General features: G+C 44.6%; 1 protein-coding gene across 36 annotated transcripts in view; it reads left to right on the top strand.

Annotated features, from left to right (window-relative positions):
• Kalrn (kalirin RhoGEF kinase) overlaps positions 1-12,481 on the top strand; it is a 605,995-nt gene that overhangs the window by 385,282 nt on the left and 208,232 nt on the right. For all 36 annotated transcript variants that reach the window (XM_015993393.3, XM_042259218.2, XM_042259217.2 and 33 more), the window contains exons 26-28: positions 865-934; positions 3,536-3,625; positions 8,185-8,277. In XM_015993393.3, coding sequence (XP_015848879.1) covers positions 865-934; positions 3,536-3,625; positions 8,185-8,277 — 253 coding nt within the window. The remainder of the gene's footprint in view (positions 1-864; positions 935-3,535; positions 3,626-8,184; positions 8,278-12,481) is intronic.

Genomic DNA, 12,481 nt, shown 5'->3' with positions numbered 1-12,481 from the left:
AGAAATTCCAAGTCTCCAGAAAACATTTTGACTTTGATGATTCTATCAAATTTGATTGTATCAAATTGCTCTCTGTAAAGACTACATCATGTCTCACTCTCAGAAGTAAGCTTCCTTAAGGCCTCATAATTTTTGTTTGTTTGTTTGAAAGATCTTGAGTACATTTTAAAAAGAAAATTTCATTCTAGTAATGCTGGCTCATTAGAACTTTTATGTCCTCCAAATCTAACACTATTATTTGATATATTAAGTTGAAACTGGAGTAATAATTTCTTTGTAATTTGTTAGCATAGAAAAGAGTCATAAGTTAGACACCCACAATGTCCAAAAATCCAGTAATGCGATTCCACTTTAACATATACTGCGATTCCCCTCCCCCATCATTAGAGTCTTCCCTTATGATATCTGTATGACAATCCTTGCTCTCAGTGAAAGAAGAAAGCTGAAAGTTATAAAGAAGCCCATAAAGGATTAAACTTTTTTTCATCTGATCTTTGGGTTCATTCTGGGTTTTCTTAATATTTTTGTTTTTTTTTTAATGTTTACATTATGTTCAGAGTAATTGAGTTGACACAATAAATTTGGAATTGCTGATAAAATGAAAGGTCTAATACAGCTACAGTATTTCATTATCTGTTTTCATCTCAGACCTCTGAGGGGGAACTGTTTTGAGTAGCACTAGTTAGTCAATGACCACAATGTTAATCGAACAAGTTCCAACATAAAAGCCAGCTCCTTGCCTTGCTTACAAAGCACAGGATCATGTGTGGCTGAGCCATGGTTGCCGTATTGACCCCAGTACAGTCCTCTAAGTGGGGTCCTCTATGCTGAGGTGTCTGATGCAGCCTTTCTCTCCCTTTGCAGCATCTTCCTCAAAGAGCTGGAGAAGTACGAGCAGCTGCCTGAGGACGTGGGACACTGCTTTGTCACCTGGGTAACCAATCTCAATTCCTCCCCTACTGTTCATGTTTCCGGGGGTACACCTGGAGCCCTGCTCCATGCCTGGCCTAAGGATTGTCGTTGGTGCCAGGCTCTCTTGGGACCAGGTGCTACAGAAGGCATCATGAGTAGACCTGTGAAAGGTAGTGCATGTCTGGAGAGCAGAGCCATCCCTGGGCAAGTCTGTGATGTCAAGTCTAAGATCCACCTCAGACTCTCTAAGAACTTTCTGAATGATGAGATCAGAGACCAGGAGAGTAGGAGAAGCCCACTGCCCAGGTAGCATCTCAGTCCACCAGTTGCTTCTCCAGGATGTAGATCTAGAAGTTAGAACTTGCAGGCACCGTCTGTCCAGTTATTGGTTGCACTGTTTTCCGTACTAGAGAAGAACATACTCCTGTGCTCTCCATCCCAGTTTTGACTTACAGGATGAGTGTATAGTTGTCCTCTTTCTCGGTGCTGTTACCGTGGTCCAAGTCAGTGGGCAAAATGTACCAGGTTCTAATTCTCTAAACTGGAAAGATAAACTTCAGTAGCATCCCCACTGCACACCATTCTGAGCTCGGACTCGTAGATATGAATCCAGAGAAGTCCAGGAGTCTACTTACGACACCAAATTCAACTACACAACCTCCAGGAATTCTGTTCTGTGGTTATTACCGAGTGGTAATCTGTACCCAAAATGGCCTTTCAGAAATTCCTTCTCAGTCTAGAGAACTTATGCTTAGGAGTAGACAGGACTGTGGATGTGTTTTAGATTTCAATCCTGGATATATCTTACATAACTGACACATAACTAATATCCCAGCCAACCCTATAACTCAGGGCCTGACCCCAGACAGATCTTCTCTGTGTGAACTCTTAGTGTCTGCCTTTAAGCTTGCTTTATTTTTTTCACAAAGTCTAAGCAGCCATCTTATTTTGTGCCAGTGTGTAAGTTGATGCATATCTCATAAATATGCTGATAAAGATAATTTATGATCCCTTGCACAGCCAATATAGAGAAAAATAAGGTTGAGCATCAAGAAAAGGGATTATTTTGTGTTGCTTTGGGCAATTTGGGGGTTCTCTTTGAAATCAACAATAAGTATGGCTCATCATCTCTCAGTAATTATGAGTAACTCTTAAGTAGTATAAAGCCCCTGAAATTGTTTCAGAAAACCTTTGGTGAATGGGTAAATTACTTACCTTTTGCCAACAATTATCTCAAGGAGATTTTCTTATGTTTTACAGTCTGTATATAAGTACAGAGCAGGAATGAACAGTAGAAAGAACCACTTATAATATATTGAACAGCAGTGGTTAAACTAAAAAGCCCGCTTGCTTTGGGCTTGGCCACTTGTAACTATGGGAATTTGAGGTCAATTAAGCAATCTCTGCAGCATTCTGCTTATCTGTAAGGTTAGAATAGCGCTAAGGCTCACCCCTAAGGTTTAGGGGTGGCCTGGGGATCAAGGGATGCCGTGTATGTAATACATAGGACAGTGAGGTCTGGTATCATAAGCACATATGTGCACTGCCCTCCAGGAAAGGATGTCCCAGGTATTCAAAAGACATGGAAATGAGCAGTGGCTCACCAGTGGCGGGGGGGGGGGGGAGGGGGGAGACAGTCACTAAGATTCACCTTTCTCAGGGGAAAACTGAGGTCATGAGAGAAATAAGTGAATTTTCACCCAAGCATAAGTCTGGGGCTTGAGGTAACAATCTCTTTGGGAATCATTGTTCAGAAAGTGACCCTCCCTTCTTCCTCCACCCTCGTCATTACTCTTGGGAAGTTGGAGGTGAGAACAGGCTCCCCAACTCCATCCAGTGGAGGCATCTGGAATATAAGCAGACTTCCCTCAGAGAGTTTTGCTCATTTTTCACTCTGTTACTGAATTTGCCTTGATCGCCTTTGTCCTTTTTTCAAGAGCAAGAGCATAATTATTGATGATTTGAAGTGAGGGTAATTGATAAGTAAATTCTTCACAACTTCAGAACATGTTATCATTTTGCTTTCTTTCCAACACAGCCTGGTGTTAAACTGAGCTTTCGTTCAGCAGGCTTTTTATGCATTCCAATAGGAGAAAAGTTTCCATGGACTGAGAGAACACATGCCACTTTTCTTAAGGAATTCAGACACTGTACAACCCGTGCTGGGTCTTTCATTGTGAAGAAAGGAAGTATATCAGCTAGCTTCATGTCAGCTCAGCACAACCTAGAGCCTTTGGGGAAGAGGAGACCTCATTTGACATTGGCCTGTGGACATGCCTGGGGGCATTTTCTTGGTTGATAATTGATGTGGGAGAGCTAACCTCACTGTGGGCAGTTCCATCCCTGGGCTGGTAGTCCTGGGTGCTATAAGATAGTAGGTGGAGCAAGCCGTGAGGAGCAGCTTTCCTCTGTGGCATCTGGTTCATTTCCTGCATTCAGGTTCCTGCCTTGAGTTCCTGTCCTGACTTCCATGGATGGTGGACTACACACCATAAGATGAAATAAACCCTTTCCCCCCCCCCCACTTGTTTTTGGTCATGTTGTTTTATCACCTCAGTAGACCCTGACTAAGACAAGGAGGCCCCAATGGATGCTTATCTTGTCTTGTCTTTGTTCTTTTTAGGCAGACAAGTTTCAGATGTATGTCACCTACTGTAAAAACAAGCCTGATTCCAACCAGCTGATCCTGGAGCACGCAGGCACCTTCTTTGATGTAAGCTGTGGTTTTTCATGGTCAACGGTCCAGGAGCAGGGAGGGAGGGAAGAGATGCTTCTCGGCTTTGCAATAAGTGTTTACCCTTTCTTCCTTGTTCTTCTTTACCAAACCTTTATCTCATGGATAAAATATTTTGAAAAACTAGAACAAAACAGTATCTGTCTTTTGTTTTACCCCATCCCATCTCAAGTGTGATTTTTGACAAAGCAAATATTTTTTCTATTTCGACACCAAACCTAGCAAGCCTGTGATGATATAGCTGATGCTGCCGAAGTGTTTTACTGTCTCAATCAGTGGTCCACAGGTGTGGTCACTGGGCCAGGCACATCGGCATCACCTGAGGATCTTTCTGAAGTGCAAATTCCCCACTCCAGGTCTGTTGACAGAACCTCTTCTGGATGCAGCCCAGCATCCTACGTTGTAAGGGGTCCACCAGTGTCTCTGACACCCACCCCGGTCTGTGAACCACTTCACTGATGCTTTCGTTTGCACTGTGACTGCACATTGGAATTTACCAGCTGTCTTTGAAAAATTCCTGACTCCTCTGCTTCAGATGTGTAGTTGGCCTGAGTATGACTAGTATTGGGATGACTGCCAGAGCTGGAAACTGTTGTCGTGGACATCAAGAGAGGGGAAGGCTGGGATTCCCCCGCTCTCTCAGAACCTCTGCTGTTGAATGAGAATGGCCTTGGAGGTCAAGGGGATAAATCCCCTTCATGTGGGTCCCCCTAAAAGAGAGTGGCCTGTTGGCTAAAAAGTAGAAGGATCAAAAAGGTTCTGCGGGACACAAGGGATGTGTGAGACAGAAAGTTAAAATGAAAAATGAAAGCCTGTGCAGCAGACTGGAGCACTGATGGCCTCTGCTGGTCCTGTCAGAAGTGACAGAAACTTGTTCAGCAATGTGCGGCAGCTGTCGGCCCATCTTGCTGGCCAGCTGCTTTCCTGGCTTCCAGGGCATTTTCTATTGCATGTAAGATAACAGGCTAAGTCCCCAGGAGAAGACCAAGATGTTGCGACAGGGGTCTTGTACTCCAGTTTACAAAATAAACCTCGTGAGCATCATTCTAGTCTGACACCAACATAGTAGACTGATTCTGTGGGGACCTTGTTGCTTGGGGAAGGGGCAGTTTGAGTGGGAGAAGCAACATATATAGGTTTTTAAAACAGATAATTAATTTGGAAACGGCCTTGGGTGTCTGAAATTGGAATTCCTGAGGTAATATATAATCCAAGAAAGTACTTCTCTAAGCTGGTACTAGGATTTATCAGATATTATATTGGATTCTCTATATTAATGCTTTCTTTGATTGACAGTACATTTCCATAAGGTGTCTCTGGTTGATTAGTCATCAGCAGTATCCAGAGGGGTCTTTTTTGAAGTTGTAAATAGATGGTGTCCTTCTTCCACTTAGCATTTTAATAACACAATTTCTGTGCCCTCAGAATGCCTCAGGTCTATTCTTGTCCAGCATTTCCTTTGCCTAAGAATGTGTCTCCTACACACAGACACATGTATACATACATACAAATCGTGCTTCAGAATGCTTTCTGTTCTTCACAAAGTCAAATGCTGCATCCTACACAAATCCAGCTCTTTATGCATGCACTGTGCTTTGTGTCTCTGTCATAGAATGTGTGGCAATTTGCTGACAGATGTACCTTTCTGCACACGTACGCTCCCTCCACCTGCAAACCCTTGAAACTTGGCGATGTATTCCTGATTCCTGTTTGTACATGTCTCCCTGCCTGGCGCTATATTTCCAATAGTCCTCCTTTCCTTATGTCCCGTTTCTAGTCAGTTTATGATGGAGGAGGTGGAGTGTTATTGATCATACCAACTTAAGCTGTCCTCGTCATGAGCTTCACATTTTAAAAGCAAATAGTTTCATATTCCACTTCCCTGCAGCCATGACACTGAGATCTTAATAGATGTCTTCTGCAAACTTCTGGACTGAAATGTCCAGCACAAGCCAAGAGTTGTTCCGCTCTTTAGCCTTTCCTGATAAGTCCAGTCCTACAGAGGTGATGCAAGACATGTCAACTGGAAGCACACTGGAATCTAGAGCAGCCCCAGAAAGCATTTTTCTTTCTTTCTTTCTTTCTTTCTTTCTTTCTTTCTTTCTTTCTTTCTTTCTTTCTTTCTTTCTTTCTTTCTTTCTTTCTTTTTTAGGTTTTCGAGACAGGATTTCTCTGTGTAATGGTCCTGGCTGTCCTGGAACCCGCTCTGTAGCCCAGGCTGGCCTCAGACTCACAGAGATCCGCCTGCCTCTGCCTCCCGAGTGCTGGGATTAAAGGCGTGCGCCACCACTGGCATTTCTACACCATGCAGATTCCCAGATTCAAACTCCAGAGGGCAGTGTAGAGCCAGGCGTGTCCACCTCTAGACAAGTCTGCTGCCCTCTCCAACAGGGCTGCTCTTCCAGGGAAGCTTGGGAAGCGCTGTGTGCCATGTCCACTTCCTACATCACATCATTGGCATCCTGCACTAAAGAAAGCAGATTAGCCCAGCATTTCCAAAATGTGTTAAATGTGTATGGAATTTATCACCTGTAGGAGATGTGTTGACATTTCTAATGTCCAAGCTGTGCTATTCAGTGGTCTTGCTCCAAGGTCAGTTTGGGGTGCCCTAAAATCTACACTTACTAAGAGAAACATGACTATCAACAATGACTTCTGCTAGAAGTTCCCTCAATTTTTAAATATCTTTTTATTTCATTAATCTAGCAATTACCATATGTTGAATACAAAATTTTCAGTTGCAGCTTACAGTTACAGTCATCAATGATCCTAATATTGACCTCTGACCTCCACATACACATGTACACACAAGTGAACATGTATACACACATATACCCCCCACATACAGAACAAGTATGCACATTTACTAGCTATTAGTAGACTTCCCACCACTAGTCATCACTAACTCATTTTCTGTATCTATAAATCTATCTTGTCTGGATATTTCATATAAATGAAATCATGTAATATGTGATCTTTTGTCACTGACTCTTTTTCTTGGCGTAATGTTTTCAAGGACCATCTATGTATGTTTGTACCTCATTCCTATGTATAGCCAAACGGCCCATTATATGTCTCCACCGTATTTGTTTTTCTGTTGATAAACTGATGGACATCTGGGTTGTCTGTGCATAGACATGTGTTTTCAATCCTCTTGGGTCCATCTTGGGGATGGAATCACTCAATCACATGGTGGCTTTTTATTTATGCTCCTGGGCTCTTGTGAGACCCTCCTGGTTTGTCTTTTTACCCAGTCCCTTCCCCCTCTGCTGTGATGAGTCACACTTAGCCCCTCTGAAGTGGTCACTGTGTATCCATGGTCTTTACAAGCTACAGTATTTTGGCATTGAGAACCTTGCCTTCAAATCCTTTTTATTTTCCCCCAACTCAGCTCCATCAGTTACCTAGCCAGTTTTGTTTGTCAATTCTTGTCTTGGTACCTTTCCTACTTTTAGAACCTGCCTTCCTTTGCTTCCTTCCTCTTTGTTGAGGCATGGTCTTCATTTTTTTTTTTTCTAACACAGTGATGATTGTGTTCGCCCAGATGGGGCTTTATCTCCCCTAACCATCCTTTACAGTGATCTCTGTTTTCACTGGCTGTGGCAGACCTTCCCTGTCCTTTGCAGTTCTCTGGTTTCTGTGTCTTGCATAGCCTCAGCTAGGTTATAAGCCTTAGGAGTACAAGGACCAATATATACCCTTTTCTGTCCTCTCGCTACGCTTGAGACTTGGAAGGTGATCGTTTTGGAGTAGGGCAGAGAATGGTTTAATAGGTGAGACCAGGGGCACCAGCAGCAGCCGGAAGCCATGGTGTTGGCTTGGGTGTGAGCTGTGGGAATGGAGGGATTTGTCACCGTGCACAGCAGAGGGGACATTGCCAAGAGTGACTCTGGTTCCCAGCTGAGGAGAACTGGGGATGAGAGGTGTTGACTATAGTGAGAAATGTGTAAGACACAAAGTAATGATCTGAGCTGGGGTGTGTTGTCCCGGCAGAGGAGGGCTGCTGTGAAGAGCGTGTCCTTGTGCAGTTTTAAGGATCGTGCAGGCGGACGGACTCGGAGCCTCCTTCCGCCTTCGCGTGGCTCCCCCTGGCCCCTGCACTACCTGTCTCCCTACCTTTTGACTTAGTTCCTTTCCTCCCGCAGCCTCACCTCTGCCCCGCCCCCTTCAGTCCGCTGCTGACCGCTCCCTCATTTCCTGTCTTTATCCTTCCCCAGTTCTGCTCAATTTCCACTTCTGTTTCATGAACCTGATTCTTTCCCAGAAGTGTCTCCCCCTCTGTCGCCGATTCTCATTTCTCTCGTCGTCTGTACCTTGGTCTCTCATGTTTCTCCGTGCTCTCAACTCTTACGCTGGCGCTCTCCTAAAGAACATTTTCTCATAACGTCTACCTTTGTCTATCTTTCCTTCCTCCTTACCCTGTCTTCCTCCATTTAGAATGCACACGCACACACACACACACACACACACACACACACACACACACACACACACACCCTGCTGTCCTCTGTCTCACTACACCTATTCTCACCCTGCAGGAGATCCAGCAGCGGCACGGCCTGGCCAACTCCATCTCTTCCTACCTAATTAAGCCTGTCCAGAGGGTCACCAAGTACCAGCTGCTCCTAAAGGTACCTCCCCTCCCCACCCAACCCCCATTCCTGACCGGATGACCCCTCACAGTGGGAAACCCTCACCTGAAGCCTTTCTCCTGCCACAGCAGAGCCTGAGATGAACCCATACCACCATTGCTGGCTCAGAACTGTGTGTCCGATCCCACAGAATCCCACGTGCTGGTTTGGGGGTAGAGATGAAAGAAACGGGAGCAGGAATAAGTTGTAACTATTTTTGACCTCCAGCTACCATTGCAAGCTCTTGGTGATTATCACCTCAGGTACTGGCCAGCTCCTTCCCGAGCAGATTTCCTCCTGTGGGCATCCTGCCTGCTGGAACCAAGGGGGAAATCTTTGGGATACTGTGGTCTACACACGCATTGGTATCTTCCATCTTCTGGGCTACTGTGTCTGTGAAAATCACAGGGTTATTGACGGAAGGCAGTCCAAAGGAAGGTGGTAACCTCAGTGACTTCTTCAGTTGTAGAGACCCATGTTGTTAGGAGTGCTTCCAAAACCAGCCAAGAGAGTGGATTTTCTTTTCAAAGTCTAGTTTTTTAAAGTTCAATAATCAGATTATGTAAAACACTAAGTAAGTTGGGCTTATCTTTCTTATATAAGGATGTGCCCATATTCTAAAAATATATCATTTCTATAGGAAGCCAGGAAAATTGAGTTAGACAATTCAATATCAATGTTTTTATTAATTCTTGAAGTATAAGAGTGGACATTTTCTACCTTTTGAATATATTGTTGGTTGTTCATTTAATGAAAAGGATGAAAAGATGGTTAGGGGACCTGGAAAAGTGTAACTTTAGAGAAAGCATTCGATTCCATTGATGTTTAGAGACACCTGCAGAACCTTACATAATCTAGCTTCCCCAAACCTGAAAGCAAGTCTGACTTCCAACCCCCAGGTTCTCATCATACGCTCTCCATCACAGCCCTGCTACCCAGGTCTCTGGGACAGCAGCATGGTGCTCATAGGTCTGCACAGGAGGCTTGAGGTGGTGCCTCAGGGGAGCATGCCAGTTCTTTGTTCTATTTTCTGGGTGAGGGCAGAGCCTTGCAATCAGCCTTCCCTCCACCCTCCTTCCTCATCCTTCAGAAGAGAGCACAGACCATCAGGCCATCCAGCCCAGCAGAATGACTTAGAAAATTGCAAGAGACATGAGGTGATGGACTTTTACTGAGCCTGGGAATCATTACCCTGGGGCCCCATAGTGCAGACCTCATGTTGGCTCTTGGGGCAGAATTGCTTCTGCTTCTTTATCTTTTAAAGTTTTCATGTAAAGTCCAGAAATTCCCATAAGGTCTTGGTGCAAAAAGTCTCTTCTCCAAAACTCAGTGTGATTCTGGTATTTAGGCCAGAGGAGCTATAGACTTCATGGCCTTTGAATCTCAGGTTGTGGACTGTAGCCTAGAACTTCATGAACAGCCTTCTCTTTATCTGTCCTGCTTGATGCTTGGCCCTTCTGAGTTGTCTTTTGTTCTGATAACCTTTTTAAAAACTAATTTTTGTGTAAACCTGGAGAGATGTCTCTGCAGTTAAAAGCTCTGGCTGTTCTTCCAGAGGACCTGAGTCCAACCTACATGGCAACTCAGAATTCTGTTAACTGTAGGTCCAGAGGATCTGATGCCTCCTTCGGGCCTCCACCAGCACCAGGCATGCACATGGTTGCCAGACATGCACGGAGGCAAAACACCCATGCACATAAAATAAAATCATTTTTAATTTCATTCTTAAAATTTATTTTTGTGACTTTTGACTTATTATTCTTATTATTATTATTATTATTATTATTGATTTTTATTTATTTTGATGTATTACAAACCCTTTACAGGAATTGTAGGGTTGTAAGTTTTGAAAGAAAATAAACACTGATGCTCCCAGCCACATTGCCCATCTGGAATCAGTTAGGATGTTGTTCTAAAAGAAATATAGCCCTTCTTGTCTCCATTTCAGCCCTGTCATGCTGAAGGTCCCTAAGATGAGTTATATGACAGAGGTGAGGAAGAGACTAGAGGTTGGAATTAGCCTTCAGAAGCTGGAAAGTTGGACTCCGGACTTCCACTCTGGAATTTTGTGTTTGGGGGACGAAAGTGTTTGTACAGGGAATTGAGAGGCAAACAGATAAGGTAGCAGTGATTTTATTGCAGGGAAGTTGCCAAATGACTGTGAAAAAGGTAATTAGGACCTCTTTAAAAATGTGCTGGTTGCAAAGCCGAGGAGTAAAAATAGTTTTGTTGAGCTTTACTATAAATAACAAGGCATTTACTTTCTCTTTGAAGTCAGTTTAATTCCAAATAAATTGATATTTCATTATCAGTGTCCTCTGGGGCTTGTCACTTAGGTATTGCACAAAAGGGACCATGTCATTTGGAGTGTTGGATCGTCTGCTTGTAAATCTGCTGTCGCTGTCCTTTTCGGAGCCTAAATTAAATGTGCAGGCTTCTCCTTATCAGGAACTATTGTAAGAGCCCGGGGAGAATTTATTGGCTCCGCTGGTAGATTGGTAGACTTTCTAAATTGCTCAGGGGGATTAAACTAATTGGTGTTTTCTGTTGCAAACTGAAGCCTGTTTCTCATCTCTCTTCTGTGTTTTACCTCAGGCATCCTTTTGTTGACGTTTGAGAACAAGGTTGGGAGGGTCATGGTTAGGAAAGGGTGAGGACATCAGAGAACTTTGGGACGGTGGAAGTGTACCTTTCAGAACAGTGATGACATTATGTCAGCTGGAAAGGTCAGGACCAAGAGCTCCAACTTCCTCCAATGTGCGCTCTCCCCCAAACACCCAGACTCCTTTGTTCATGTGGAAATGTCTCCAAGATAACTCAGGAAAATCCAGGCACTGGATTTTTGTTTCAGCTTCTTGCTAAGGAGGTATTTTCCCAAGTAGAGAGTTTTACTAATGAGTTTAATGGAACGGATAATCCCGAGACAGTGGTGAAGCAGGGAAAAGTCCAGAACCACCCACGAGGTTCGGTCCTTTCTTGCAGCATTAGAACATGCTCTGGCCCAGGTCAGCATCCACGACCTCCCAGTGACGTGAGCCTTCTGGTCTCACCCTACAGATGTGTGCTTACTTTTCACTCAGAGAGCTGACTAGCTGGCCTCTCTGTCCCTTTCCAGAGAGCTATGCCAATGAAGCCTCCGACTCCAGATTTGTTCACTACAGGAAGTCCTAGCAGATATATCCTGCTTCAGAGCATTCCATAGAAAAGTATGCCCCTGCCCCAAGTGCCTTTACCGTATTTGCCAGGATATGTCATAACCATACTTGCATGGTGTGATCTCATGATCTTTTCTTCCTAAAGCTGCTAAAAGTATTTTTTTGTGTGTGTGGGGTGGGGGGAGAAACCATTCCAAATGGTCTTAAGTCTAGTAAGCTGGTTGAGGTGATCTTTTCCTTTACCAACCAAATACTGTGTATCTCTCACTGCGATTTTGATGAGTGTGACTGCAAAGGAGAGGCCAGAGCGACAGGACATGATGCCCAGGAAGTGACAGGCTCTGTCCCGGTGGCGAGGGACAGAGGACGTGGAGAGGACGTGAACAGGACATGGGGAGGCTGGGGTGGTAGACAGAGCGCCAGGTGTGCATTCTGAGCTGCATCTCAGGCCTCCTTGGAGCTATGTCCTTCTTCACCCCAGTCTCCTGTGTGGTTATCACAGTCCCAGTCCAGAATTTCAGTCACTGGCCCAGGTCAGGAACCCCGGGTCCTTGTGATCTAAAACTCTTTTTATAAGTCCGAGCTGGTATAAACCCGTAATGTCTCTAGCCTCAAGCTGCTCCCAGCAGCGTGGAAGTCGGTCCTCAGGTAATAACGGCTGTAAATAAAAGTGACGCCAATGGTATAAGCATGCAGAGGCCCACAGTGTGGGCACTGGCATGCAGAGATCCATGAGGGCAGTACAGTATGCCCCCTGTTTCCTCACTCCCCTCTGCTCTCTGCTCCCCTCTCCAGGAAGACAGTACAGTGGCAGGGTGCTCTGGTTTTACATTTCTAGCCTTTGGAAACTGGGTTGGGTTAACTTCATTTGGACAGGGTAGGATTCATCGGGCCCTTGAGTTTTTGACAATCATCCCCATCTCACTGTCCTCATAGCTCTCTCTCCAAGGGGAGTGTGACAGAGTGAGGCTGCTGTATGACTTACTTGATGGCTTAGAAAAGGGAGGGCTGTGACGCTGGGGAGAGATCCTAATTATGTCTGGACTTTT

This window comes from Peromyscus maniculatus, chromosome 12, assembly GCF_049852395.1.
Source record: "Peromyscus maniculatus bairdii isolate BWxNUB_F1_BW_parent chromosome 12, HU_Pman_BW_mat_3.1, whole genome shotgun sequence".
NCBI classification, from domain to species: domain Eukaryota; kingdom Metazoa; phylum Chordata; class Mammalia; order Rodentia; family Cricetidae; genus Peromyscus; species Peromyscus maniculatus.
This window is presented reverse-complemented; position numbering and strand designations above follow the sequence as displayed.